The sequence below is a fragment of the Podarcis gaigeae genome, assembly GCF_964106915.1.
Source record: "Podarcis gaigeae genome assembly, chromosome: 6".
NCBI classification, from domain to species: Eukaryota; Metazoa; Chordata; class Lepidosauria; order Squamata; family Lacertidae; genus Podarcis; species Podarcis gaigeae.
This window is the reverse complement of record NC_139682.1, coordinates 4,737,855-4,763,340: the sequence shown is the minus strand read 5'-3', so window position 1 is coordinate 4,763,340 and position 25,486 is coordinate 4,737,855. Positions and strand designations below refer to the sequence as shown.

Sequence of the window (25,486 nt, the reverse complement as noted above, 5' to 3'; positions counted from 1 at the left end):
CTTGATCGCACTTTACCAAAAATGACTTAAATTTTTAATTTCCTCTTCATTAAAATTAGAATTGGGAGGGACCTCAAAAGGTCATTTGCGTTGAACCCTCTGCCGATATAGGACATTCACAATGGCAGCATCCCCCAAACCAGGCATGCATCCATCTTTAACCCAAAGGCTGAGTGACAAACCATACCTTAAAGTCTGTGTTGTTTACATGTTCGAAAACCAAGGCTGGGGTCCGAGACTAGGAGGAGGAAACCAAAACAGTCAGTCATGTTGGGACCTTCCTTGCTTTATAGGCCTAATACTTATCAACACATGCATGCCCTCACGTCTCCACCATCCTCTGCAGATGGTTTCAAGCATCTGACTAGTTGCAGTTACACCAAATGCAATAGCCCACATTTCCACAAAATCTAGAAGGAACTGCAGGGAGGGGGAGCTTCCTCTGAGAGAAGCTAATCTGATTAAAAGGCCTGATCTGATTAAGCTATTCGAAAATAGGATTAGAGGAAAAACAGAGAGCAAACAGGGAGCGGGGCTGTGCGGAGGTAATGCTGCATCTTATGATCAATAGATGCCTGAAATGCCAACATGTTTTATATTTAATAAAGTGCTAGGAGTTCTCCTGCTGTGTCATTACTTGGGACGCATACACAATTCTGTGCTCTTTTTAACCTGCTACCCCATTCGAGTGAAGCATTTGCTACCTCTTTCTCACAGTCAGATGGATAAACTGGGAGGGGGGGTTGTAATTCACAAGCTGGCCCACTCAGCAGGCTTTTTACCCACTGAAAGCACAGCCCCCCAGAGCTCTTTCACAGCCCACATTTCCTGTGAGTGCAGACAGATTATTCAAGCAGGGGCGCATTACCTCTCCTCCCTTCCACAAAAGGACCGTGTAACCGGAAATGCCGAGATAATACAGCTTGACTGCACACTTGCATTCCCAACGCTGAGCACCAAACACACACACACAGAAAGTCATCGGTGTCAGAGACACAAGCAAAGAAGCTGTTTTTCGACAATCTATCTGCCTTGTCCTACTGGCATCTGAAGACGAACACCTTTCTCGGCATCCCGCCGGATAGGAGGCGAGGAACTTGTGGCGCTTCCAATTGCTGCTGGTCCTCAAGTTCCATCATCCCTTTCTATTAGCCCAACTGGTTGGGACTCAACAGTTGAGGTCCAATGGACCTCTGGAGGGCCAAAGGTTCACAACAAGGGGTCTCAGGGCGGTTCACAACATAAAAATACAAGGTAAAATAAATAATAAAAATAAGAGCAAAAACAACCCAATAACCCCCTTCCCCCCCTCAATTTTTTTTTTTTATAAAGGGCATAGGATATAAGTTGGAACAACCAAATCCCTAGTTAAAGAGGAACGTTTTTGCCTGGTGCCTGAAGGTGTATAATAAAGGCGCCAGGCGAATCTCCTTAGGGAGAGCATTCCACAGATGGGGAGCCACTGCAGAGAAGACCCCGTTCTTGTGTTGCCACCCTCCACACCTGTCAAGGAGGGGGCACACAAAGGAAGGCCTCAGATGATCATTGCAGGGTCTGGGCAGGTCCATATGATAAGAGGCAGTCCTTGAGGTACTGCGGTCCTGAGCCGCTTAAGGCTTTATAGCTCAAAAGCAAGGCCCAGTCCAGTCTAGCATTCAGTTTCCAGCAAATGGCAGCTACCTCTTGTTTGTCTCCAGCACCTGACACTCAAAAGGCAGGCTCTCTCTGCAGAAGCAGGTCCCACTGGGCTACTATGATGACTCCTAAACACTGACGCATGTCTCTCCCCGGAGTTTGTCCAGCCCTTTTACGAACCAACTGTCACAGCTTCCTCTCTTCCCTCCGCTTACTGGAGCTGCTCCAGAACCTCAGAGCTACTCACCACAGGGTCTTTCACTATATCTGCAAGGGTGATGATGTTGGGGCCGCCTCGCAAGTTCTCCAGGATTTTGATTTCACGCTTGATTTTCTTCTTTTTCACAGGCTGGTGAGAGAAATGCCCGTTTACCCAAGGCAACGTTTCAAGCCCAAGTGAAGCCAGTGGGAGTGCAGGGAAAGAATCCCACTGCAGCTTTGAAAGTACTGCTGCACCTGGTTTTTATTATTGGCTCTTTTTAATTTTACAAAGAACAATCTAGCTGTGAGTTCCTACCCAATTTTCATTTTAAACTGCTGACTGCAACTTGGAAGCCCGTGTCACACCTGAAAAAGTGGGTTGAAGTGTGTGTGTGTTTATCTTATGCACACACACACACACACCATGGATTCCTATACCAGGCCAGATGAATACTTCAATCAGCTCCTAGCATCTGATCCGAATGGAATGAGTGAGGCAAGCCAGGAAGTTCACAAGCAGCATAAGATGACCCTCTCATTCAACACCAGGAAGTTCAGTAATAATAATAATAATAATTTTTTATTTATACCCCGCCCTCCCCAGCCAAGGCCGGGCTCAGAGCGGCTTACAAGCAATAATAAAAACAAGATGAATGATTACAAACTTAAAAACAAAAATAAAACACAACAATTAAAATAATGGAACATTAAAATATTAAAATGTAGCCTCATCGCAGGAGGAGAAGGAAAAGAAGGGGGAAAAAGAGAGAGGGGGGGGAGGGAGGGAATCAAACTGGCTCCAAGCCAAAGGCCAGGCGGAACAACTCTGTCTTACAGGCCCTGTGGAAAGAAATCAGATCCTGCAGGGCCCTGGTCTCATGAGGCAGAGCGTTCCACCAGGCCGGAGCCAGAGTTGAAAAGGCCCTGGCTCTGGTCGAAGCCAATCTAACTTCCTTAGGGCCCGGGACCACTAGGGTGTTGTTATTTATGTATTGAGATATTGAGATTACCGTCATTTCCACCTCCCACAGCTAGTAGCCCTAAATAAGGCCACCTTTCAAGTATTTCCCCAACTCTTTCTGAATGGTCCAGCAGCCATTGCAACATCGCATGAACCCATATACTAATCTGGGCAGCATGTGAAGAAGAAATGCCACCTTTAATTTCAATGGCTGGGCCACAAAGAACCATGTCTTAGGGGATCTGGGCTTGTTTCTCTCAAAACTGCAGAACACGCACAGACACCTGTTGCATGACAAAACACTTCTTAAATAAAGGGGAAACTGAAAAACAGTTTGGAATATTGCATGGAAGGCTGAGGTTATGAAGAAAAACATGCTAAGCCCCAAGCCCCTGAGAACATCTAAAGAGACTCTTTGGATCTTGGTGAATAAGACATAATTGCTATCCTCCAACTCGTAATTAACAAACCGTGTAATAAATACTCAGGAGCCCAAATAGTTCAAGGCTTCCCCAGCCTGGTGCCCTCCAGATGTTTCGGACAGGAACTCCCATTAGCCCCAGCCAGTGCAGCCCTTGGGTTTGGAGTCCCAAACATCTGGAAAGTTTGGAGTTCACTGAAAGCTTGCATGAAGCTTTCTGCATAAGAACACGGGATACTCACCTGCCCGCCCTGTTTGCTCATTTCTAGCTCTTCTCTGTCCTTCTCACTAAAACAGGCCAGCTCAGCCACTTACAAGATATTGCATTTAAACCGTAAGTGCTTGTAGCTGCTTGGTCGACCAAGTGGTGAACGTCGAACCTCTTGCCGAGGCAGCTGTCGTGTCTGGGGGAAGCTAAGCCAGGCCACCTGTTTCACCATCTGCCTTAACCTTGGTCAAAGCTTAAGCTTCATCAGAGATACACAAGGCGACTTTATTCCATTCTTGTGCTAACCCATCATTGTGGTTACTGGCTGCCTGCAATCAGGGCTGCCCAGGCTCAAGCACAGACCCCAAATTTGCTGATTGAAATGTTTTGCGATTTTAGGCCTTTGTACCTGTTTTGAGTCAGCTTGCACTACCTACTCCAATTTTATTGATCAAGCTCACCCAAATAGGGATATAAATGGTCAGCAATCTAAAAGGAGATTTCCTGCTCTGCTTTATCCTGAAGTTTAACGTGCATCTCCTCAAGGTTTAAATCTGTTGCTTTTTATCCCATTCTCAGCACACACAGTGAGTAGCATCTCCCCCTCCCCACTCCTTCGCAGTCATTTAGCACACACACAAACACACCACCTTCCAGGTGGAACCCTAGAAAGCACTTGAAACCTGTGAGCAGAGAGAGGAATTTTAGGATTCAGCAGGCGATGATGTGCCGTTTGCCAGATTATGTTTCAAGCAGCTTCCAGATCATGTCTAAAACTTCTCTGAGAGGCTGGAAACCACCAACCGGAGGGAAATTCCAGTGTGAAGTTGCAAGCGAAGTTCTACTAGCCAAACAGAACAATGGCTACAGAAAGCCAACATCTGCCGCTAAGAAAGCCACTCAAAACCAGATGGTGAGCATTTGCAGAGGACGAGTAAGGCCAGGGCATCATTAACATTCAGCAAGCTCATTACTGCCTCTACTTTAAGAGAAAGCTGGGCTTCATGCAAGCAGCTCTAAACGGCCATTTGGTGTCAACCTAAGGAGCGGAGACTTTAACAACTTGTTATTCTCCAAAGGGAGATAGAGGGGTTTTCAACTACTGTTGAAAATACTAGAGTGTTGTTGTATTTTCAGTCCAGTTGAAACATTTGCTTTGCCAGAAGCCCATCTGCTGCTTATGTTCTCTCAACTATTCTGAGCATTTTCGGAACATTTTCCAAATTAGTTCCAACTTCCCCCTGTTTCCCTTAAATCTCTCAAAACCACCCACTTGGTTTTGAAAGCTTGCACCCCTAAGCACGGGAGTATTTAATTCTTTTCTCCCATGCCTTCTTAAATTAGGCTATTCTAATTCTTGTTGGCTTCTAAGTTGTAGTGTTTTATGCTCTATATTATGTGTATATTCTTAATTTTGTACACCTTTCATATATCCTATAAATGTAGAGCAGCTTTAAAATCTTATCAACTGGGCAAGGGGTTTTTCACTTCACTTCACTTCAATTTATTAAATTTATATACTGCCCTTCATCTGAGGATCACAGGCTGGTTTACAGTATAAAATCACATCAGTCATTCCACCATATACCCAGGGTACATCCACATGACAGTTGCAGAAAATGTTGAGGAATATGGGGCTGCTAATAGCGACCCACACTAATGTGTCAGAGCAGAGGCCAGTCATTCAAGTGCCACCCCACCCATCACAGGACAACATTTAGAAACCTGCCCTCAACAGTCAAATGACTCAAGATCTTGCAAACTGGCTGTAACACGTCCCTCAAAATTATGAACTCTACGTTCTTTACAAGTGGGTACCCATTATCAAGTGGGACGTGGGTGGCACTGTGGGTTAAACCACAGAGCCTAGGGTTTGCCAATCAGAAGGTCGGTGGTTCAAATCCTTGCAATGGGGTGAGCTCCCACTGTTCGGTCCCTGCTCCTGCCAACCTAGCAGTTCGAAAGCACAAAGTGCAAGTAGATAAAATAGGTACCACTCCAGCGGGAAGGTAAATGGTGTTTCCGTGCACTGCTCTGGTTCACCAGAAGCGGCTTAGTCATGCTGGCCACATGACCCGGAAGCTGTACACTGGCTCCCTCGGCCAAGAAAGCGAGCGCCACAACCCCAGAGTCAGCCACGACTGGACCTAATGGTCAGGGGTCCCCTTTACCCCTACCCATTATCAAGAACCAACTTGGACATAACGCACAAAAATATTTCTGCTTGCAGCAGCAGCCACCAAAATATTAGAGGCTCACCTTCAGGATTTTAACAACTACTTTTTCATTATTTGTGATGTTGATGGCTTCGAAGACTTCACTGTATTTGCCCCGGCCCAATTTCCGGACTAGTTGGTAGTCATCTTGATTACTGTAAAGACAAAGCCAACAAAGGACATTATGCACCACTCCAAAATCACTATTTCAAAATGTGTCGCCAGATTATTCAAAAAGGTGGACACATTAGAGAATGTTTCTAGAGGTTCGCCCCCCTCACTCCCCTGTAAGGACAAATTTGAAGACATTACTCTGCACTGCTCCATACAGATTGATGGTGCAAGAGTAATAAAATGCTATTTTAACACAAAGCAACTTGGAACAGAGTAACAGCACTGGCCAGTCTAGACCAGTACCAGCTGCTCAACAATTCTCCAAAGTCTCAGGCAGATGTTCATCTCCAATTATCCTTTTAACAGAAATGCCAGGAACTTAATGTGATAAGTTTGTACCCCACCACTGAGCAACAGACTCTCCTTTGAAGAGCTAAGTAGCCCCTCTCTCTACAGATTTCCTTTTTCCCCTAACAAGAGAATTCCCAAGTTCTCCTCCCCACAACAAAATGTGGGGAATAGCACTAGGTTACATCTACTTAAACAAACAGCACTTTGCAAATACGGAAGGAACCAATCCCGCAAACCCAACACGGGCAGCACCTGGCCAGTAAACTAATGTGGGCACTTACCCCCATTCAACAACGTGCGACTCATAATCCCAGTATTCTCGTGGTCTGTGTGTATTTACATCTGTGTAGACTCTGGCCCTGCTTGGCACAGGTCCCGACATTGTGGACAGATTGGCAGGCCGAGCTAGCTTAAGGATCTGGTGTTCACGCCGCTTCCAATTTCAGTGCAAATCGTGGTGGTGGGCCTCAGGCAGAACTCAGAATTTTCCAACTGTGGACACAAAGCAAACTATTGTTAAAATGAGGCAACACATTGAGACAGTTAATAAGGTAGTTTGCACGGATCCCTGGGGTGGGGTGAGGTGGAGAATGGCACGGCTGCTTCTCCCAGGCGTGAATTCGGTCCAAATGCCAAGTAACACTTTAACTGGTTGGTGGCAAGCATCTCAACCGCTTCTCTTTTTCAGGGTGAGATCAATGCTATCACTAGTGATGTGAGGTGAGAATATTCTCCAGAGAACATTCTCGAGAATGAGAATATTCTCTGCTAGAAAATTCTCTGGAGAATATTCTCCGCAAACTGTAAATTCTAATGTAAGAACCAGTTTTACAACCCACATTTAAAAATCTAGTAAACAATAAGTCAAGCTGTGATATTGCCACTGTAAGTAATGAATAATGTTTTTGGGGTGTTTTTTTTTATCCAGCTACATTACTGGGTATTGTGTCATTCACCATAGGCAGTTCTGAAATGTTAGCTACAGAAAACATATTTTTTTTAAGCTTTAAATATGCTATTCATTTAATTTGATGAACACTTGAATTCGTATGTATTTCAACTATATGTAATAGCCTTTCCCCCCTATTTTTGTGTGATCTTATTCTAAGCAATTCTGTACCCTTGACCATACGGTGTTGTTTTTTACAGAAATTGCTTTAATGCTTTACACACTTAAAGTACCTAGGCCTATACAATTATGTGTAACAGCACATGAGGTGCCCTTGATTTAAACGTTTCTATATTTTTATTTAGTGCCAATAACTGGTTTTTACAGTGCCATTCAATGGTACAAGATGCCACTTATCAGAGGTTGACATACTGAAATATAATATCATATAATGATAATAAATTTAATATTAATGGCTTATTTTTTATGTAGGCATATAGTTTTGTCTATCAAGCTGTGTTTTAGTCACCAAAACAGTTATTCAGTGTCAGAGCTATTAGAAGCACAAGATAGCCTATTACTGAATTTACTTGTTTCAAATATTAACATGCCAATTGTATTTTTTGACTTGTCCTATAACATGTACGGGGCGCGGGTGGCGCTGTGGGTAAAACCTCAGTGCCTAGGACTTGCCGATCGCATGGTCGGTGGTTCGAATCCCCGCGGCGGAGTGAGCTCCCGTCTTTCGGTCCCAGCTCCTGCCCACCTAGCAGTTCGAAAGCACCCCTAAGTGCAAGTAGATAAATAGGTACCGCTTTATAGCGGGAAGGTAAACGGCGTTTCCGTGTGCTGCGCTGGTGCTGGCTCGCCAGAGCAGCTTCATCACCCTGGCCACGTGACCCGGAAGTGTCTCCGGACAACGCTGGCCCCCGGCCTCTTAAGTGAGATGGGCGCACAACCCTAGAGTCGGACACGACTGGCCCGTACGGGCAGGGGTACCTTTACCTTTTATAACATGTACATGTTCTAATGGAAGAATAAAATATGATTTAGGTGAGCCTAATGCCAACTCTTCATATTGTATCTGGATAGAAGCATGGTCTAGAGCAGGGGTCGACAAGGTTTACCCGCCATGGGCTGGATCACTCCCACGGAGATCGTCTGTGGGCCGAACTGGCGCAGCGTGATGCCCGAAACTGCTTCTGCGCATGCCCAGATGCCGAAAATCGTGCCTGTGCAGAAGCTATTTTTGGCGTCTGGACATGCGCAGACGCAATTTCCAGTATCTGCGCATGCACAGATGCAATTTCCGGCGCCACTCGGTGAGTCCCCGTGCCGTGCCAAGCCAATTTAATGCAATGCACGGGGGACTCGCCGAGCAGGCGGCTCGGTTCAGGGGCAGATCGTGGGCCGGTAAAGCGGTCTTCGTGGGTCGCACGTTGCCGACCCCTGGTCTAGAGAGTCATACCTAAAAACAACACCCTAAAGCAATGGGATTATAATACATGCATTGCTCACAGACATGACACACTTCCATGGAAGCCTTGCAATAAGCATTTGCTGAATGTCCAAGTTTTCCTTCCACAACAACTATTTCTGGCATTCAAATCGGTTTTCTAGAGGTAGCGGATCATTCTACTTGACTGCTGGCGATTTCCGTGTTCACTGTGTTTGGGGCATCTTATACAAACACTGCTTTTCATGTTTCCCCAGACACACAAAGGTATCCCTCCCAAGAGAGGCAAAGGAGTTTCTGTGTGTTCAGCACGGTGCAGCAGCCCTGAATCTCTTACTGGATGGTCCTGGGATCCAGAAATATGTGTGAGAGAAAAGCTTCTCCCTTGTTCACTTTCTGCACATCAAGCATTAATTGTATACAACTCTAGCATGTCCCCCTTATCTGCTTTCATCCCCAAATAAATAGCTCCAAACAGGGGAGTCGTTTCAGCCACGTGATCATTGGGCTGCCATTTTCTTAGTTCTACAATATCCTTCTAGCAGCAACCAGAACTGTACAGAGTATTCAAAGTGTGGTGTCCCAAAGATTTGCATAAACCTGCTTCAATGCAATTTTATTTTCGATTCCTTTCCTGGTGATTCCTAGCATGGAATTGCCTTTTTCAAACCTGGGTCAGCCTCTTAAACTAAATAATGTGCCATGACCTTAGCATCCCTCTTCTGGTGTGCCATTACCAATCCGTCCCCCCAAATATTAGCTATTGGGATGGGTACTCTACTAATGATCCACATCCTGGTAGAGGGGATTAGAAGAAGCAGCATGTGGTCTTCTCTTTCCATGGTACAGGTGAAATTACTTTGCTCAATTCTTCCCAAGGAGAAGGGAGGCCACTTTGCACTGGGATCTGTAGACACTTAAAAGCAGCAAGAAATCGTATTGTGTCCTTCGCTTTTCAGCATCTCCAAAGCACAGCATGGCTCAAGCATGAATGTGCTCGAAAGCTAAAGGATGACTGCTGCTGCAACAGTCATCGCGAATCCTGGTGCACAGAGGGAAGATGACCCCAATCCTGCCCAAAGACCTCTGGAACTCAGGAAAGCAGAAGGGCTGTTCACTCTCCTGTCTAGACAAAAGCAAGTTTCCCCTCTGAGATTGCTACAACAAACAACAAACTCAGGAGAGGGGATCTTGCACATCATGCTTTCATCAGGCAGCAGGTTGTGAACACATAACTCATAGTGACCAAAAGAAGCTTGTTGGCTAGCTTCTCAAACCTACGAAATCATTCTACTGGGTTCAAAGGGCAGCCCTTGCCATTAAAAAAAATCTCCACCCTTAGTTTCTTAGGGTAAAGATCCACTTCTGAAACAAACACACATGAGATTGCAGTGCACATCTTGTGAAAGTTTCAGGCAATTCCTAGACTCAAGGTCTTAACTCCAGAAATTGTCACATGAAATTATTGCGGTTTTTTATTATTATTTAACTTTATATACCATTCTTCATCCAGAAATCCCAGGGCCGGTTACAATATAAAAACTTTAAAAAACCATACCATAATATCCAACAAAAACAATACCTAGATATACCTGACAGAATTGCTGGAAGGGGTGGGGAGAGGAGAAAGACATATTGATTTCTTTTTCAGCTATGAACACCCAAAGGATTTCACTATCAGAGAAGAATTCTAAAGCTCCATCCATATTGGCTCTATCTACAAAGAGGAAAGAATGTTGGTCTGTGGAAGAAAGTGGGTGAATCACGCTACTGAAAGAAACGAAAGCTCTACTGTGGAATCTTTTTCGTCATGTCATGTGGCTGAAAGCAGACAGATGGTACACAAGCAAAGATGTTTGCTGAGCATTCCTTCCTTTGTATCTCCCAGCGATGGCAACCACCCAAGTATAACACTACCCCATGCGAGGATAAATACACACATTTAACCACTAGCACAGGCATATGGAGACAGTGTGTAATTCTGCAAAGGTTTGACCCCACATGATCCCAGCAAACGTTCCCCCTTTTAAGCTGAGGGGTGGTGTCCTCTTCTTGCATGGTCCTTATGAGAGTTAATGTAGCATGATGGCAATGGGACTGAGAGCCAAACTACACATTATGTTAAATGAGCATTTACATGGTGTGGTTCTTTCTTCTTCAAAAAACTGCAATTGCAGCTTCCCGCCAGGGGAAAATAGCCACTTTAGAGAACAGGTGGTTTTAATTTCCCCCCCCCCCCACACACACCTGTGGTCCTGATTTGGGTTAGAGACCACCGTGGCAATTTTTCAAAAGACACATACATACAAATACACACTTAATGTATCCTTTGGCTCTGAACTACAAATCAGAAGTATGGAACTCCTAACTGTCCTTGGAAGTTGTAAATAAAGCATCACACTAGGTTTGCTACAGGTGATCTGAACCTCCCACTTCTCCATTGTAATTATAATATTAAGAGCCACACTCCACACAAACAGCAACAACTTCTCTATTTGCTGATGCAATCTAAATCAAGAAATGCATAATAACATCATTTATACGCTTTTCAGCATTCAGTGTGCCTCATGCGCATTATATTGTCATTCTGACAGCAACACGGCAAGTTGGGTCAGTTTTAGGGTGGTTGCGGACGGGAGATATTGCTGCCTGGAAGGATCTGAGCACCGTTCATCTCCAAAGCTCTCCTCTGGTTCAGATCGCAATTCATTCCGGCACTTTGAACTTGGCAAAAGCAGGAACATACAGTAATGCTGAGAAATGCATTCCCTGCCCCCCAAGGGAGCCCTGTTTGTTAGTTTGGATAACAGACTCCCTGGACAGTAGACATCTCAGGGTTCCTTTGCAATGTTCAAGATGCCAAAGAGGGAGAGCAACCTCAGGAAGACGACTCCAGCGAGACTCCCTGCCAGTGTCAGGTTAACTGGTGTTCCCCTGGAGGTAATGTGTTTGTTTTGATTTTCTGCCCTTTATCTCCTACTTTCTTTCTCTCTCTCTCTCTCTCTCTCTCTCTCTCTCTCTCTCTCTAAGGCTGAGGGCAATTTGATCCCAAACCAATCCTGCCGACAAACATCTGCTATTTACTCTAGCAAAACAAACAGGCCAAACACGATTAAAAGTTTAACAAATTCCCAGCTCCAGAAGCGACATGGCCTGGGCGCCCAACTAAGGCCAATAAATTGGAAAATGTTTCTCCTTGCCAAAAGCGAGAGAGTCGCAGTCACCGTTTAAATCTGCAGTGATGGTAACTAACTGGACACAGAAAATAGCACCCTAAACTCATTCCTCGATATAATTTTTTAAGTTTTAAGCTGCATATGGATTTACAAACCGACACAAGTAGCTTGAAGGATGCTTGCTGGCATTGTTCTTCTTTCAGGACTGGTGTTACATACCGTATTTTTCCCTCTATAACACGCAGATTTTTTCTCCTAAAAAGGAAGGGGAAATGTCTGTGCGTGTTATAGAGCGAATGTGTGGTCCCTGGAGCCGAAAAATCAAATCGCCAGGCAAAAATCAAATCGCAGCGCTTCACGGAGAAGGGAAAACTGAAAAGAGGAAGCGGCTGCTTTCCTGCATTCTGCCTCAGGGTCTTACTGCCCACCCTCCTCTGTTTCGTTGCTGTGTTTGCTGAAACGGAACAAAGAGCAGGGAAAGCCCCTCCCCTCCAGGCAAGCTCCGTTGCTGCTGGGGGAGAGGGAGAGAGAGGGGGGAAGGGAGAGAGAGGGGGGGAGGGAGAGAGAGAGGGGGGAGGGAGGGAGAGAGAGAGAGGGGAGGGAGGGAGGGAGGGAGGGGGGGAGAGAGAGAGAGAGAGAGAGAGAGAGAGAGAGAGAGAGAGAGATGGCTGGCTGGCTGGCTTGGGTGGGGGAAAACTTTTGCCTTTCTTTTCTCCAACCCGTTAAATCCCTCTCCTGCATTCTTAGCCAGCTGCTTCTCTGCACACCCCTCTAATATCCCTTCTTTGTTTTTCCTTCGCTCCCCACTTAAAATGTGGTTACAAAGCATAGATCCACATAGATCCTCAGGATCTTTGCATTGGGTCACCCCAAATTCACCATCAGATCACATAGCATGTCCATGGCTACAGCCTGCACCAAAAAAATCACGCACCCACTGTTGCCTGGGGCTGCAATGGTGCAAAAACGTGGTTAAAAAGCATGGATCCACAGGAATTCTCAGGATTTTGGCATTGGGTCACCCCAAATTCACCATCAGATCACATGTCTGTGGCCACAGCATGAAGCCCAAAAAAGATACATCCACTGTTTCATTCAGAATGTTTTTTCCCTTGTTTTCCTCCTCTAAAAACAATGTGCGTGTTATGGTCAGGTGCGTGTTATAGAGCGAAAAATACGGTACTTGTATGAGGCCACTCTTGACTACAGCCCAGCTACATAGTTTTGCACTAGCTGAGGTTTCCAAGCCAGTTTCACAGGCAGCCCCACATAAAGTGCATTACAGTAATCCAATTCAAGGCAGTGTTAGAAACTCAGATATATACTAGTTACAGATAGGTAGCCGTGTTGGTCTGCCATAGTCAAAACAAAAAAAATTCCTTCCAGTAGCACCTTAAAGACCAACTAAGTTAGTTCTTGGTATGAGCTTTCGTGTGCATCTGAAGAAGTGTGCATGCACACGAAAGCTCATACCAAGAACTAACTTAGTTGGTCTTTAAGGTGCTACTGGAAGGAATTTTTTTTGTTCAGATATATACTATAAGCTAGGCACCAAATGGCTCCTTAAACCAAGGTTACAGTCGCCAAAACAAAATACCTAGTTGCCATTTTGGTGCCAGACGGCTCAAAAATTGTATTTTTCAACACAACTTTTTGCTTCCTGAAATTCATTCTGACGGTGCAGATAAAATATAACGGCTAGAATTCTACAGGATGTGTTGCTAATGTGTGAAAACAGTCAAGATCCAGGATCCCCAGGTGCACACCACCAAATGGTGGAGACGTTAGCTACCATCCTGGCATCTGGGCACCTTCGCTTGGTCACAAGTGGCTGTTAAGTCAGGTGCAAAATATGCCTGGCAAATTTTGAACGCTGATTCCAGGTTACCAGTGCTTGCACCACAGCAGCAAAGCTCTTCTTGCTCAAGAATATTTGCAGCCAGTAAAAGAAATTTTTAGTAGCAGAAGCCTCTTAAGCCTCCAAGGTGAGTGCTGGTTTTAGGAGCACCACCAGACTATACACCTGTTCTTTAATAGTGAATGCAATCCCCTCGCCCCAGAATAAGCAATTTACTCAGTTCTCAGCTGAGAACTACTCATGTATTTATTTGTTCCATAATAATTATACACGGTTCTATTGCAAAACAAGCAAACAAACAAACCACCTCAAAGTGGTTTACAAAAAAAACACACACAAGAAAACGTGACAACCATACTTTAAAACATACAAAAGTTAAAATACTGAAACAGATAAATATTGCCTCAACTTTTTAAGCATCTGGGTAGGCTTTTCTAAACCAGAATGTTTCCAGCAGGCACTGAAAAATGTACAGTGAAGGCCCTTGCCTGATATCAATAGGCAGGGAGTTCCAAAGTGCAGGCGCTGCCACACTGAACGGTCGAGTTCTTGCAAAAGCAGAATGGTAGATCGGCCAATTCCGCCAGTGTGGTCATCCAGAGGACCTGTATCTTATCAGAATTAATTCAACTTATTGGCCCTCATCCAGCCCACCACTATATCTGGGAAACACTGGCCTGCGAGAGCTCCAGTTGGAGAACAGCCTTTACCAAAGATGTCATGCGCTTTGAAGACACTCGAACTCAGGACGCAAGGGAGAAACGTGCTAAAAAGAAGGCACACTTGGCAAATCCACACTGTGATCAACTCCTGTCCGGAAACAAATGCCCCCACTGTGGAAGGATGTGTGGATCCAGAATTGGCCTCCACAGTCACATACGGACTCATTGTTAAAGCTGTGTTTATGGAAGACAATCTTATTCGGCTACAAGTGATACAATCTTACTTGGCTACAAGGAAAACATCTGGATGACTCAGCAGCTCCACAGAACATGGAACCATTGCTATCTCTCTGAATTAACTGCTCTACCAGCACAACTGTACTCATATATGTTAATTTCTGCTCTCCATCCCAATCCTTGCTAGGAAGAGTGGAAAGGGAAGAGGGTGGTTGTATCATCAGAACAGGGCCTGGATCTTAGAACTGAGTTGGGGGGGGGGAAGAGACCACTATGTAATTTCCCATCGAATATTTTGCCGAGCCCAATTCCAAGTCAGGCCAAATGGAGTTTGCAATCACTAATTATCACCGGCCTTGGGAGAGGCCACCAACTATTTCTCCAGAATCACTGAGCTCATCTGCAGTCATGTACTCTCTTTGTATCAGCAGCAGACTCTACCAAAAGCTTGGAAATTTGTTCAGCACTCAGATAATAAATATTTATGACCAAACATGAACATTTATTTCCCGTTTAATGGGAGAAACGCTGCTCTGCTTACTAACTACTTGTTTCTACAAGAACCTGGGCATTTCGGCCGGCCGGCAAATTGCCTTGCTCTGCTTCTGTAAATAGGGATGAATAGAAATCCATGTTTTGAAATAAAGGTGCAATATACGTGTGTGTGCGCAGCCTGCTTGGAATGTCACATTAAACTGTAGTTTATTAACCCTGCTTTAATGTGAATGAGTAGCAGGTTGCTGCAACTAAAGGCTCTTCGTTCTTCCCCATTCCTGCTTCAGGAAAACCAGGCACTGTCTGGCTTAACCTGGGCTTATGGTTTGTTCATCACTGTTTAAAGCATGAGCAGAAGCAAAGTGTGATCTTGGCTTATTGCTTGTTTGGAGGAAACAAACCATAAGCTCAGGTTCGGATAAGGCTTCTTCCCCAAGTGTGAGGCAGTGAGGAATGAAGAGCCCGCCGTTTCTGCACAAGCACACTGCTCATGCACACTAAACCATCGTTTGTTTCCGCTGGGTGGTATTACCCCAACTAACACGTTTCATCAGAGTAAGTATTTCCACTTGTGCAACAGAACTTCCTCCCCCTGTATGCCCCCCAAAATCTGTTTTGGGGGAAGGAGCAGGTTTTCCAAACCCTCCGGAGCAAAGTGAGGGGCATTCCATAGTGCAAGTAGAAATATTTGGGCTGGTGGAACAAGTTAGTTGGATAGTGCCCACTGTGTTTGAATGTGCTGTGTGACCAGGTCCCTCTCTCTTTTTCTGCAGTTAACCTCTCTAGTTGGATTAGTGATGGGGAACCTCTTTCAGCTTGAAGGACAACATTCAGAGGCTGGGGCCAGAGGCAAAACTGGGAGGAGCAAAGAAGGCAAATTTTGCCTTTGTACACTGGACGAATTTCGACACATGTATCCTCTCTGCCCTCCATCCGAGGAAGCAAGAGGCAATACCGCAGCTCAAGCACACATTGCAGGTAGATGAAAACACACCAGGAGGATGCAAAACAGGGCCTGGAAGTGGGTGCTGCTGGGGAAGAGTCCAAAGGGCTTAGGGGTTTCCCAAACTTAGGTCTCCAGCTGTTGCTGGACTACAACTCCCATCATCCCTGACCACTCTTGCTAGCTAGGGATGGTGGGAGTTGTAGTCCAAAAACAGCTGGAGAATCAAGTTTGGGAAACACTGGCTTAGGTCATTGCCTGAAGTTAGGCCCCCGCGAATGAGATACACTAATACAGCTTGACATAAATCATGGGCAAGTGAATGTCATGTTATCCAATAGTAAGCATGCTGTGCACCATTTTTTAAATTAGTAAAAATATTGTGTGTTATTGAATGATATAGTTAATGCCCTTCTAGGTACAGTAAGAATGTTTTAAGGATATCATGCAATAAAGATGTCCTTTTCTTATTTAACATCTGCAAGTACAAGCTTGACTTAAAGCTGTCCTTTATTTACTGTATTTTTTGCTCTATAAGACTCATTTTTCCCCTCCTAAAAAGTAAGGGGAAATGTGTGTGCCTCTTATGGACTGAATGCAGGTTGCACAGCTATCCCAGAAGCCAGAACAGCAGGAGGGATTGCTGCTTTCACTGCACAGTGATCCCTCTTGCTGTTCTGGCTTCTGGGATTCAGAATATTTTTTGTCTTGTTTTCTCCTCCAAAAACTAGGTGCGTATTATGGTCTGGTGCATCTTATAGAGTGAAAAATACAGTAAATCAATCCATTATGTCTGTCAAAGGATGGCTTTGAATAGATGAAGCACAGCAACCTTTTCTGTAAAGAATATAATATGAATAAAAATAATAATAATTTATTTATTTATACCCCGCCCATCTGGCTGGGTTTCCCCAGCCACTCTGGGTGGCTTCCAGCATGTATCAAAACATATTATAAGATCAATTCAAAGCAAACCTTGAAAGGCTAATATATTTCAGTTTGGGGCCTATAAAAGTCACTACACAAAAAACGAAAGACACAACCCAATCCATGTATTTTCAGATGCTAGAATTTAAGTTGTAATACAACATGGAAAGAAACTGTTCTGCACACCTTCTCTTAAAAGGCTGTGTCAAGTTACAGTTGCAATCATAACATTTCTAGATCATGACACTCTCCAATCCAGGCCAACTCCATCTGAACTTTGGACCCAATAGCCTCCACTTAAGCAGCTGAAATGAAATACTCACGTTCCACAAATATTAAAATGGCTGAGAGACTGAAAAGGTTGTCAAAACCTTCCAGTGCCTGGGAACCCCAATTTTCTCACACCAAGACCATTTGGATATAATTTACTCCAATTCCACTCGGCACTGCTTCTACATCTCCCTAAAATAATAATAATGACTTCTGAACCAAGATAAACCAAATTCTATGACCAGTAGAAGTTCAGCAATTTTGCAATTCTTTGATTACTTTGCAAAATTTATCCTTATTGCATTATATCCTTCCCCCCGCCCCCGCTTTCCTCCAAGCTCATTTCAAGGCACATCTATTACATCTTCATCAAATCCCCCATTTCCTTCCACAAGGGATCAAAGGGCAGCTGACAACATAAAACAATACAATTTTCATGAAAGCATTTAAAATGCTGACTTAAAAAAGCAATAGCTAATAATGCCACTCTGGAGTCTAAGCCCAATTAAGCCCCAAAGGCCCAGACATATAAATGAGTCAAGATTTCGCCTAAAATGGGGGGTCAAAGCTGGTTCTTCCTCCCTTTTATCTTCCCAATAACCCTGTGAGGTAGGCTGGGCGGGAACAACAATGCAAGCCCTTGGGGTCCCTTCTAACTCTACAATTCCCTGATTCTATGGAAATCCTGGGGGCGTGGGTGGCGCTGTGGGTTAAACCACAGAGCCTAGGGCTTGCCGATCAGAAGGTTGGTGGTTCGAATCCCTGTGACGGAGCGAGCTCCCGTTGTTCGGTCCCTGATCCTGCCAACCTAGCAGTTCGAAAGCACATCAAAGTGCAAGTAGATAAATAGGTACCGGCGGGAAGGTAAACGGCGTTTCCGTGCGCTGCTCTGGTTCGCCAGAAGCGGCTTAGTCATGCTGGCCACATGACCCGGAAGCTGTACGCCGGCTCCCTCGGCCAGTAAAGCAAGATGAGTGGCACAACCCCAGAGTCGGTCATGACTGGACCTAATGGTCAGGGGTCCCTTTACCTTTACCTTTATGGGAATCCTGCTCAGAGGCTTTGCCCACACGCTGTCAAGGCCAGTTCCGAAACTATTAGACCTAGAACTTTTGTGATGTGCAGAGCAGAAGACTAAAACGAGAGATCAGAATGTCAAAGTTCCCCTGCCGCCAAGGGTTCCACTGAAACGCAAACAATTGCCTCTTCCTTTGCTGTCATCGCCCTCAACCTGCCATTTGCTGGGCTTTCCCCTTTGTGAAAAGAAAACCCCTTCCCCATGTTTCTTCCCATTCTTTGCTAAGAGAGTTGGCCTTGGGGGCTTAGCCATTTCCAAACCTCACGCGGCTTTCAGGATGGAGCACTCGTACTGGTCTTGCAAACTCAGAACAGTCATAACACAGAGAAGCATCCCTGAAGGAGCGTCTCCACGCCCATCGTTCAGCCCGGACACCGAGGTCCAGCGCCGAGGGCCTTCTGGCAGTTCCCTCACTGTGAGAAGCTACAGGGAACCAGGAAGAGGGCCTTGTCGGTAGTGGCGCCCTCCCTGTGGAATGCCCTCCCATCAGATGTCAAGGAAATAAGCAACTATCTGACATTCAGAGGACATCTGAAGGCAGCCCTGTTTATGGAAGTTTTTAATGACTGATGTTTTAATGCATTTTTAATCTTTTGTTGGAAGCCGCCCAGAGTGGCTGGGGAAACCCAGCCAGATGGGCAGGGTATAAGTAACAAATTATTATTATTATTATTATTATTATTATTATTATTATTATTATTATTATCCCATTGCCTCCTTTTTACTCTGGCCACAAAATTAAATGTTTATTCCCTTTCTTGTCCATTGCTCCACCACCTTACTTTTTTTTCATTTCAAGGGAGCAAAATCGTAAAATTGAAGAGAAGGGAGGCATTCACAGCTCCCACACCATATCTGAACCACTCGTGACAGAGCACTTACTGGCAAATCTAGAAATCCTCTAGACGAGGAGATGTCACTGTGTTCTCCACCCTAACCACACCCTCCCCATTTGTCTGCAGATAACTCTAGCTAGGACACATCATGCGACACAGCTTGCCTTAGCTCTTGAGGGGTATCTACATGGTGACAACAGTTAAGTGCCTATGCCCTCCCCCCTGACCTCAGGACAGATCCATACTGAACATTTACGCCCATGGAAACAGCAGGGGTTGGGGAGTGAGAATGTGGTCCTTCTCACACAGGGCAAACTCTGCAGGAGGAAGATAGCTGGAAATAAGACTGTATAAATTGCACAGTAAAGCATTCCTAGTGAAGAAACTATTCTGGCCCCCTTAGCAACCCTACTGACGCCATCACAGCGCTTGAAGAGTTGTGCCTCGGAGCCAGTCTTTTACTCATTGACTGCTGTCAATGAGGCTTCTCTAGCTGAGCCAGGGGAGGGGGGAACATAAAAGCTTGCTGGATCAGGCCAATGGCCCACCCAGTCCAGGATCCTGTTCTCACAGTGGCCGAACCAGATGCCTGCAGGAAGCCTACAAGAAGAATTTGATCACAAGAGCTCTCGGCCCTCCTGCAGGTTCCAGCAACTGGTATTCAGAAGTATTGCTGCGTCCAACTGTGGAGGCATAGCAGAGCCATCATGCCTAGCTGACTTCAACAGCCCTCTCCTCCATGAATCTGTCCGCTCCTCTGTTGAAGCCAGAAAAGAATCTTCGCCTTTCAGCTTCTCCTCTTAGAACATACAGCTGTTAAGCTTGTTCTCTCCAGCCTAATATTTGTGGAGTCGGTGTTTTATGGGAGAGGTGCAGTAGGATATCCAAGCACCCCCAAATCAAACCAAGGATTCTCCTAAGACAGAGGTCGGCAGCCTAAGGCCCATGGGCCGGGGGACTTCCGGGTTGGCGCCATCGCCGAATGGCGGACTCCCTCCGAGCTCCTGCTCGGCAGGGGCTGGGTCCCGCCGCGCCAGCGACGCAGGGACCCTCAAAAACCATGGGCGCAGATGCCCATGGACCTGGTGACTCGGCAGGCACCGTTTGCGCCCCCGACCCGCGAAAGAGCCTTTTTAAAGGCTACGGAGCGGGGGATGGGGGGTGGCGTAGTGCTATGAGTCCTCCGCTTCCCCTGCCGAGCGAAGCCACATGCCATTCGACGGAGAGCGCTGACTTCTTCCATTGAAAATTTGGATTAAAAACAACAACCCGTGAGTAATTGGGAAATTGGATTTAAAAGGAACTAATTTTTTTTTAAATTCGGAACGAGCGGGGAGATGCAAAGAGGAAGTCCGTCTCCCCCCTGTTGTAGAGGATTTAAAGCAAGGATCTGACAACTAAGATCGAGAGAAGGGTCTGTTTTTTATTGATAAAAGTTATTAATTTCATGATGGAAAATTACAAGATTGTGCTGGAGGAGAAAAGTGGATTGTTTGAGCTAAAGTGCAACCCCCCCGGGACCCGGGAGAGATCCGTGAGAGAGCCTGGTGAGGAGATATAAAGATTTTGACAGCTGTCAAAGTAGCTGTCAAAGTTGGAGAATAAAAAGAGAACTTTGTTATTAGGACTTTGCCGGTTAGATTCGTTACAATGTGGATATAAATTGTTGAAAACAAGGGACAATAAGTTAGTTTGACTTTTGGGTGTGATCTGGAAGGAAACTAAGTTACCATAATCCCTCTAGAGGGGACTTTGGGACACTACAAGAATTGTTGCAAGTGGAAAAATACTCATGGATTTGAATAGGACTTTTTATCTCCTGGGAAAGCTGCAAAAATGAAACATTATTTTGTCTACAGAGGTCTCTACACTAAAGGAGACAATAGATATATCTATTGAAGAACGGAAGGGACATGACGCAAGTTTTTGTTCCTGAACAAATAAAGCCTCTGTAGAGGAACTAGAAGATTTTGGAACTAGAATGTTTTTGCAGCGGAACAGGAATAGAAACCTGAGGAAAGTGAGGAAAGAGAACAACAAGAAGTGGACAGAGCTGGAAGTGGGAGCATTTGGGACATTCAGATTTAAAAGGATTAAGAAACAAAATTTGAGTTTTATTCGTAAATATAGAGATCTGGATGAAAGAAAAAATGGACCTTCTTGAGATAGAGTTTTTCCAAAGACTGGGTGTTTGAAACTAAAGATTACCAAAAAGACGGCAAAGACTATCAAAAAGACGGCAAAGTAGAGCTGACTGAGATCTGGACATGGTGTGGAGTCTACAGGCTGACAACAGAGAGATTGATGGACATTGGGGATTGAAACCGGGAAAGGGGGGAGAGAAATTCGGAATCCAAAGGGTGTAAAATTATATTATGTTCTTTATTTTCTTATTTCATTCTGTCCTGTGTATTAAAGAGGGGAATTCGTGGAAGGGAACAGGGATCGATCATAGAGGAAAAAATATTTTTAAGTTGAAGGATGGTGGAATATAAAGGGAAAATGGTAATATAAGATGAATTAAACGGAATATTGGGTCAAGGATAACAATGATAATAGGCTTAAAATTTAGGGTAAAAACTTGTGGAATTAATTTAATGGAATTGGAATACAAGAGGGGGTGGGGTGGGGAAGTCCTGGAAAGATGTCAATGAAAGTAAGGCTGAAATGTAAATGTCTTTTTTTCTTTTTTTTTCTTTTTTCCCCCTCTTTTATATTTTTGATTTTTCTGGAAACTTCAATAAATATTATTTTTAAAAAAAAGGCCCATGGGCCGGAAGCAGCCCATGAGGGTCACTTAACTGGCCCATGAGCCGCCCCTGAACTGATCCGCCCACCCGGCGAGTCCCCGTGCGCTGTGCTAAACCAGCGCAGCGCAGCACAGGGACTCTCTTCTGCGGCTCCAGAAATCGCTTCTGCGCATGCCCAGATGCCAAAAATCGTGTCTGCGCATGTCAGCGGTGCCGGAAATCGCTTCTGTGCATGCCCAGCCACTGAAAATCGCTTCTGCACAGGTGTGATTTCCGGTGTCTTGGAATGTGCAGAAGCGATTTCCAGTGCCGTGGACATGTGCAGACGCGATTTCCGGCATCACGCTGTGCTCGCCTGGCCCATGGAGGATCTCTGTGGGAGTGATCCAGCCCCTGCCCAGTAAGCCTTGCCGATCCCTGTCCTAAGAAATCACAGTGAATGACTGCTTTCCAGCTCTCTACTGACCAATTCTTCCCTTCCTTTATACACCATCACCAGTTCTTTTGTGTAGGATTCGCCTTTCAAGCCGAGCTCTTACTGAGACAGCTCCCAGCCACTGCTACCCAAGGCTTCACAGCTTCTCTTTCCTCAAACTCCGGCCTGATCCGCTGCTGTGCTGCTCCTCATCCCCATTTCTTCCTCCTTCCAGTCAGACACCTGGTCTTTTCCTCCCCTCAACCTTAACATGAAACTGCCAAAGCAGATTGGAAGGGCGGAAGAAGAACAATTCCCCTCTCTCTCTGGCTCAGAATGAACTCCAGGGGGTTCCTTTTAATGCTGTGTTTGACCCTCCTGGTAAATACTGTGCCAGCCTTGGTGGCCAGCGCCAGGGGCTTGGCTCTAACGCTACTAAGCTGGAAAATTCAGCTGATGAAATAACTCTCCCGTGATTTCCCAGCAATATAGCAATTTCTTCATTGAACATTTTATTCTAAATCTTGTAGCATTACCCTGAGTGAGCCAATATCCTGAGCAGGAAACCAAGGCTGAAGAAATATTCAGAATTCCTAGGTAGCAACATCAAAGTTTTAGTCACCCAAACGAACAGGATTTTTCCAGTCCTTAAAAGAGAAACTGGTGCTCAATCAGCTCATTTTCAAAATTAAGCACAACCGCTTTAGAGAGATAGAGAGAGAGAGAGAGAGAGAGAGTTTGGATTTGATATCCCACTTTATCACTACCTGAAGGAGTCTCAAAGTGGCTAACATTCTCCTTTCCCTTCCTCCCCCACAAGAAACACTCTGTGAGGTGAGTGGGGCTGAGAGACTTCAGAGAAGTGTGACTGGCCCAAGGTCACCCAGCAGCTGCAGGTGGAGGAGCGGAGACGCGAACCCGGTTCCCCAGATTACGAGTCCATCGCTCTTAACCACTACACCACACTGGCTCTCTTTAGTAGCCTGCTGCTAGAAACAGAGTGAAATGTACAATCTGGAAACCTTCTCTCTCTGCCATGCAAGTGCAAACAAGCCCAGGGCCATGAAACAAAGTCAGAGTATTAGCATATCGGCAAGTAGGATCCCTGGGAGGCTGCAATTGCCAGGAAGCCTGGGAGCTGGGTGGTGCTGATGAAACTGGATAACCTCTGGAGGGTGGGACATTGCCACATTTGAAAGGCTGTGCTCCCAAACAGAGAAGAGAGAAAAGTTGTTCCTTGGGAAGATATCCTAATATCGCTCCCTCACAGCTCCATCTAAAAGCATCCTTGGTTTTTTTTAAAAAAGTCCACAAAACTTACTAACCTGCCAGCATCTGTGCTAGCCTGCTGGGGGCTGGCAGAGGCAAAAACAGAGAGCTCTGATTCTCCTGCAACAACCTTCAGCGTTCCTACACGGTTGCAAACAAGGGAGTTTCTCTCCTCTCATAGTTCACGTGCTTCTAAGGGGAGGGACAGAGTACTTGATCCCTCCTTCTCCTTCACTCAACATGCATGCAATTCCTTGTTGCCCGTGGCTGTGAGACTAACGCTTAAACACAAGGCTTTGCCCTGACTTGAGGAAAGCTTCCTGCAGCACAGTTAAGCAGGATTTTCTCTCCAAACTGGCCCGATGAATTGATTCTTGAGTCTGGCCTGGAGAGGCAAGCACTAAGGTACACTGGCAGGAACTAGAAATGAGTGGACTGCATCGTATAAGTTTTATGGAAAGGAAAAGGCACGACCCAGCTAAGGGGAGGATATCAGCGGGCTATTGGCCACTTGTGATCAAGTGAAGACGGCTGGTTTACAGGATGGCACCTAACATCTCTACCACCTGGAGGTGCATGCTTGGGGGTCCTTGGATCTCGACTGTTTTCACACCCTATCAACACATCCTGTAGAATTCTGTTATACCATATTTACTCAAATCTAATGTGCACCTTTTTTGGCCAAATTACGTTGCGAAAATTAAGGTGTGCATTAGAATCAGTGGCACATTGACATTCACCATCAAATACCGTATTTTTCGCTCTATAAGACGCACCAGACCACAAGACGCACCTAGTTTTTGGAGGAGGAAAACAAGAAAAAAAATATTCTGAATCTCAGAAGCCAGAACAGCAAGAGGGATCGCTGTGCAGTGAAAGCAGCAATCCCTCTTGCTGTTCTGGCTTCTGGGATAGCTGTGCAGCCTGCATTCGCTCCATAAGACGCAAACACATTTCCCCTTACTTTTTAGGAGGGAAAAAGTGAGTCTTATAGAGCAAAAAATACAGTACTTTTTTTGGTTTCAAGGTTCTGAAAATTGAGGTGCTCATTAAATTTGATGGTGCATTAGACTCGAGTAAATGCAGTATTTTATCTGCACCATCAGAATGAATTTCAGGAACCAAATAGTCATATTGAAAAATATGACTCTAAAGCTTTCTGGCCCCAAAATGGCAACTAGGCATTCCTTTTTGGCGACTGTAACCCTGGTTAAAGGAGCCATTTGGTGCCCAGTTTATATATCGGTTTCTAACACTGGTTGGTGGCCACTGCTACTTTTTGTGGATGCTAATTCCACAGTTTATGCGCTACTTTATCTGTCTTTTATTTTGTCTGTCCAACATTCAGCTTCACTGGACGGCCCAGAGATCAAAGTATTATACGAGAAGGGGAAAAAACTTCTCCCTTTCCATCAGTTGAGAAACAGCCTGATCCATTGCCTTGGCTGGCATTGGAATCCTGCTTCCCATTCCTCTGAAAAATGTATCTGCCTCTAACTAGCCCACCCACAACTTAAGCTGGATCAACTGGTCTGTCAAACTCTGCAATGGCTCATTGTAAAGGTGATTCACAGAAGTTCTAGTTCCTAAATACTACCGTACTCTAAAGTTCATTTTTTAAAGAACAATTTCCCCTACCTTATAATTTAAGGCATTTTCAGGATGGCTCACAAACAAAACCTAGGTGAACAAGAGAGAGCATTGTGAAAAACGGCAGCAAAATCATTAATAAGACCTTAAAGCAGCAGAACTGATTATGGAGCATTAAAAGCCTTGGAGAATGGAGGGATAAACAGCCCTGGCCTTTAAACAGCAAGGTGTCAGGAGAAGGGCCTGGAAAGACCATCTCAAACCTACAAGCAAATTTATGTTGGGCTGGGTGATCCTTCAAGACAACCAGGTCTCAAACCAAGTACAAAGCAGTGATGTAGAAGGGAGTTGCGCAAACCCTGAGGATCACAGCTCAACAGGTTTTGGCATCAGAACATCCTTTTCCCAAGGGGCAGGGTGCTATGTCTCAAGCACAGCATGGGATGGGATATGGCGGGGGGAGAGAGATATATGCTCGTCTTTCTGTTTCCAAGCTTCGAGTTATGAAGAGGGGGAAGACAATAAGCC

General features: G+C 45.2%; 1 protein-coding gene across 2 annotated transcripts in view; it reads right to left on the bottom strand.

The window, feature by feature from the left end:
* The window catches only part of CSNK2A1 (casein kinase 2 alpha 1), a 49,776-nt gene that overhangs the window by 14,401 nt on the left and 9,889 nt on the right, over nucleotides 1–25,486 (bottom strand). Inside the window, exons 2-6 of one of the 2 annotated variants that reach the window (XM_083744597.1) lie at nucleotides 25,007–25,048; nucleotides 6,389–6,599; nucleotides 5,686–5,797; nucleotides 1,883–1,984; nucleotides 188–238 (exon numbers count right to left, since the gene is read on the bottom strand). In XM_083744597.1, coding sequence (XP_083600723.1) covers nucleotides 188–238; nucleotides 1,883–1,984; nucleotides 5,686–5,797; nucleotides 6,389–6,489 — 366 coding nt within the window. In that variant the 5' untranslated portion in view covers nucleotides 6,490–6,599; nucleotides 25,007–25,048. The remainder of the gene's footprint in view (nucleotides 1–187; nucleotides 239–1,882; nucleotides 1,985–5,685; nucleotides 5,798–6,388; nucleotides 6,600–25,006; nucleotides 25,049–25,486) is intronic. The other variant, XM_083744596.1, reaches the window with a different exon arrangement.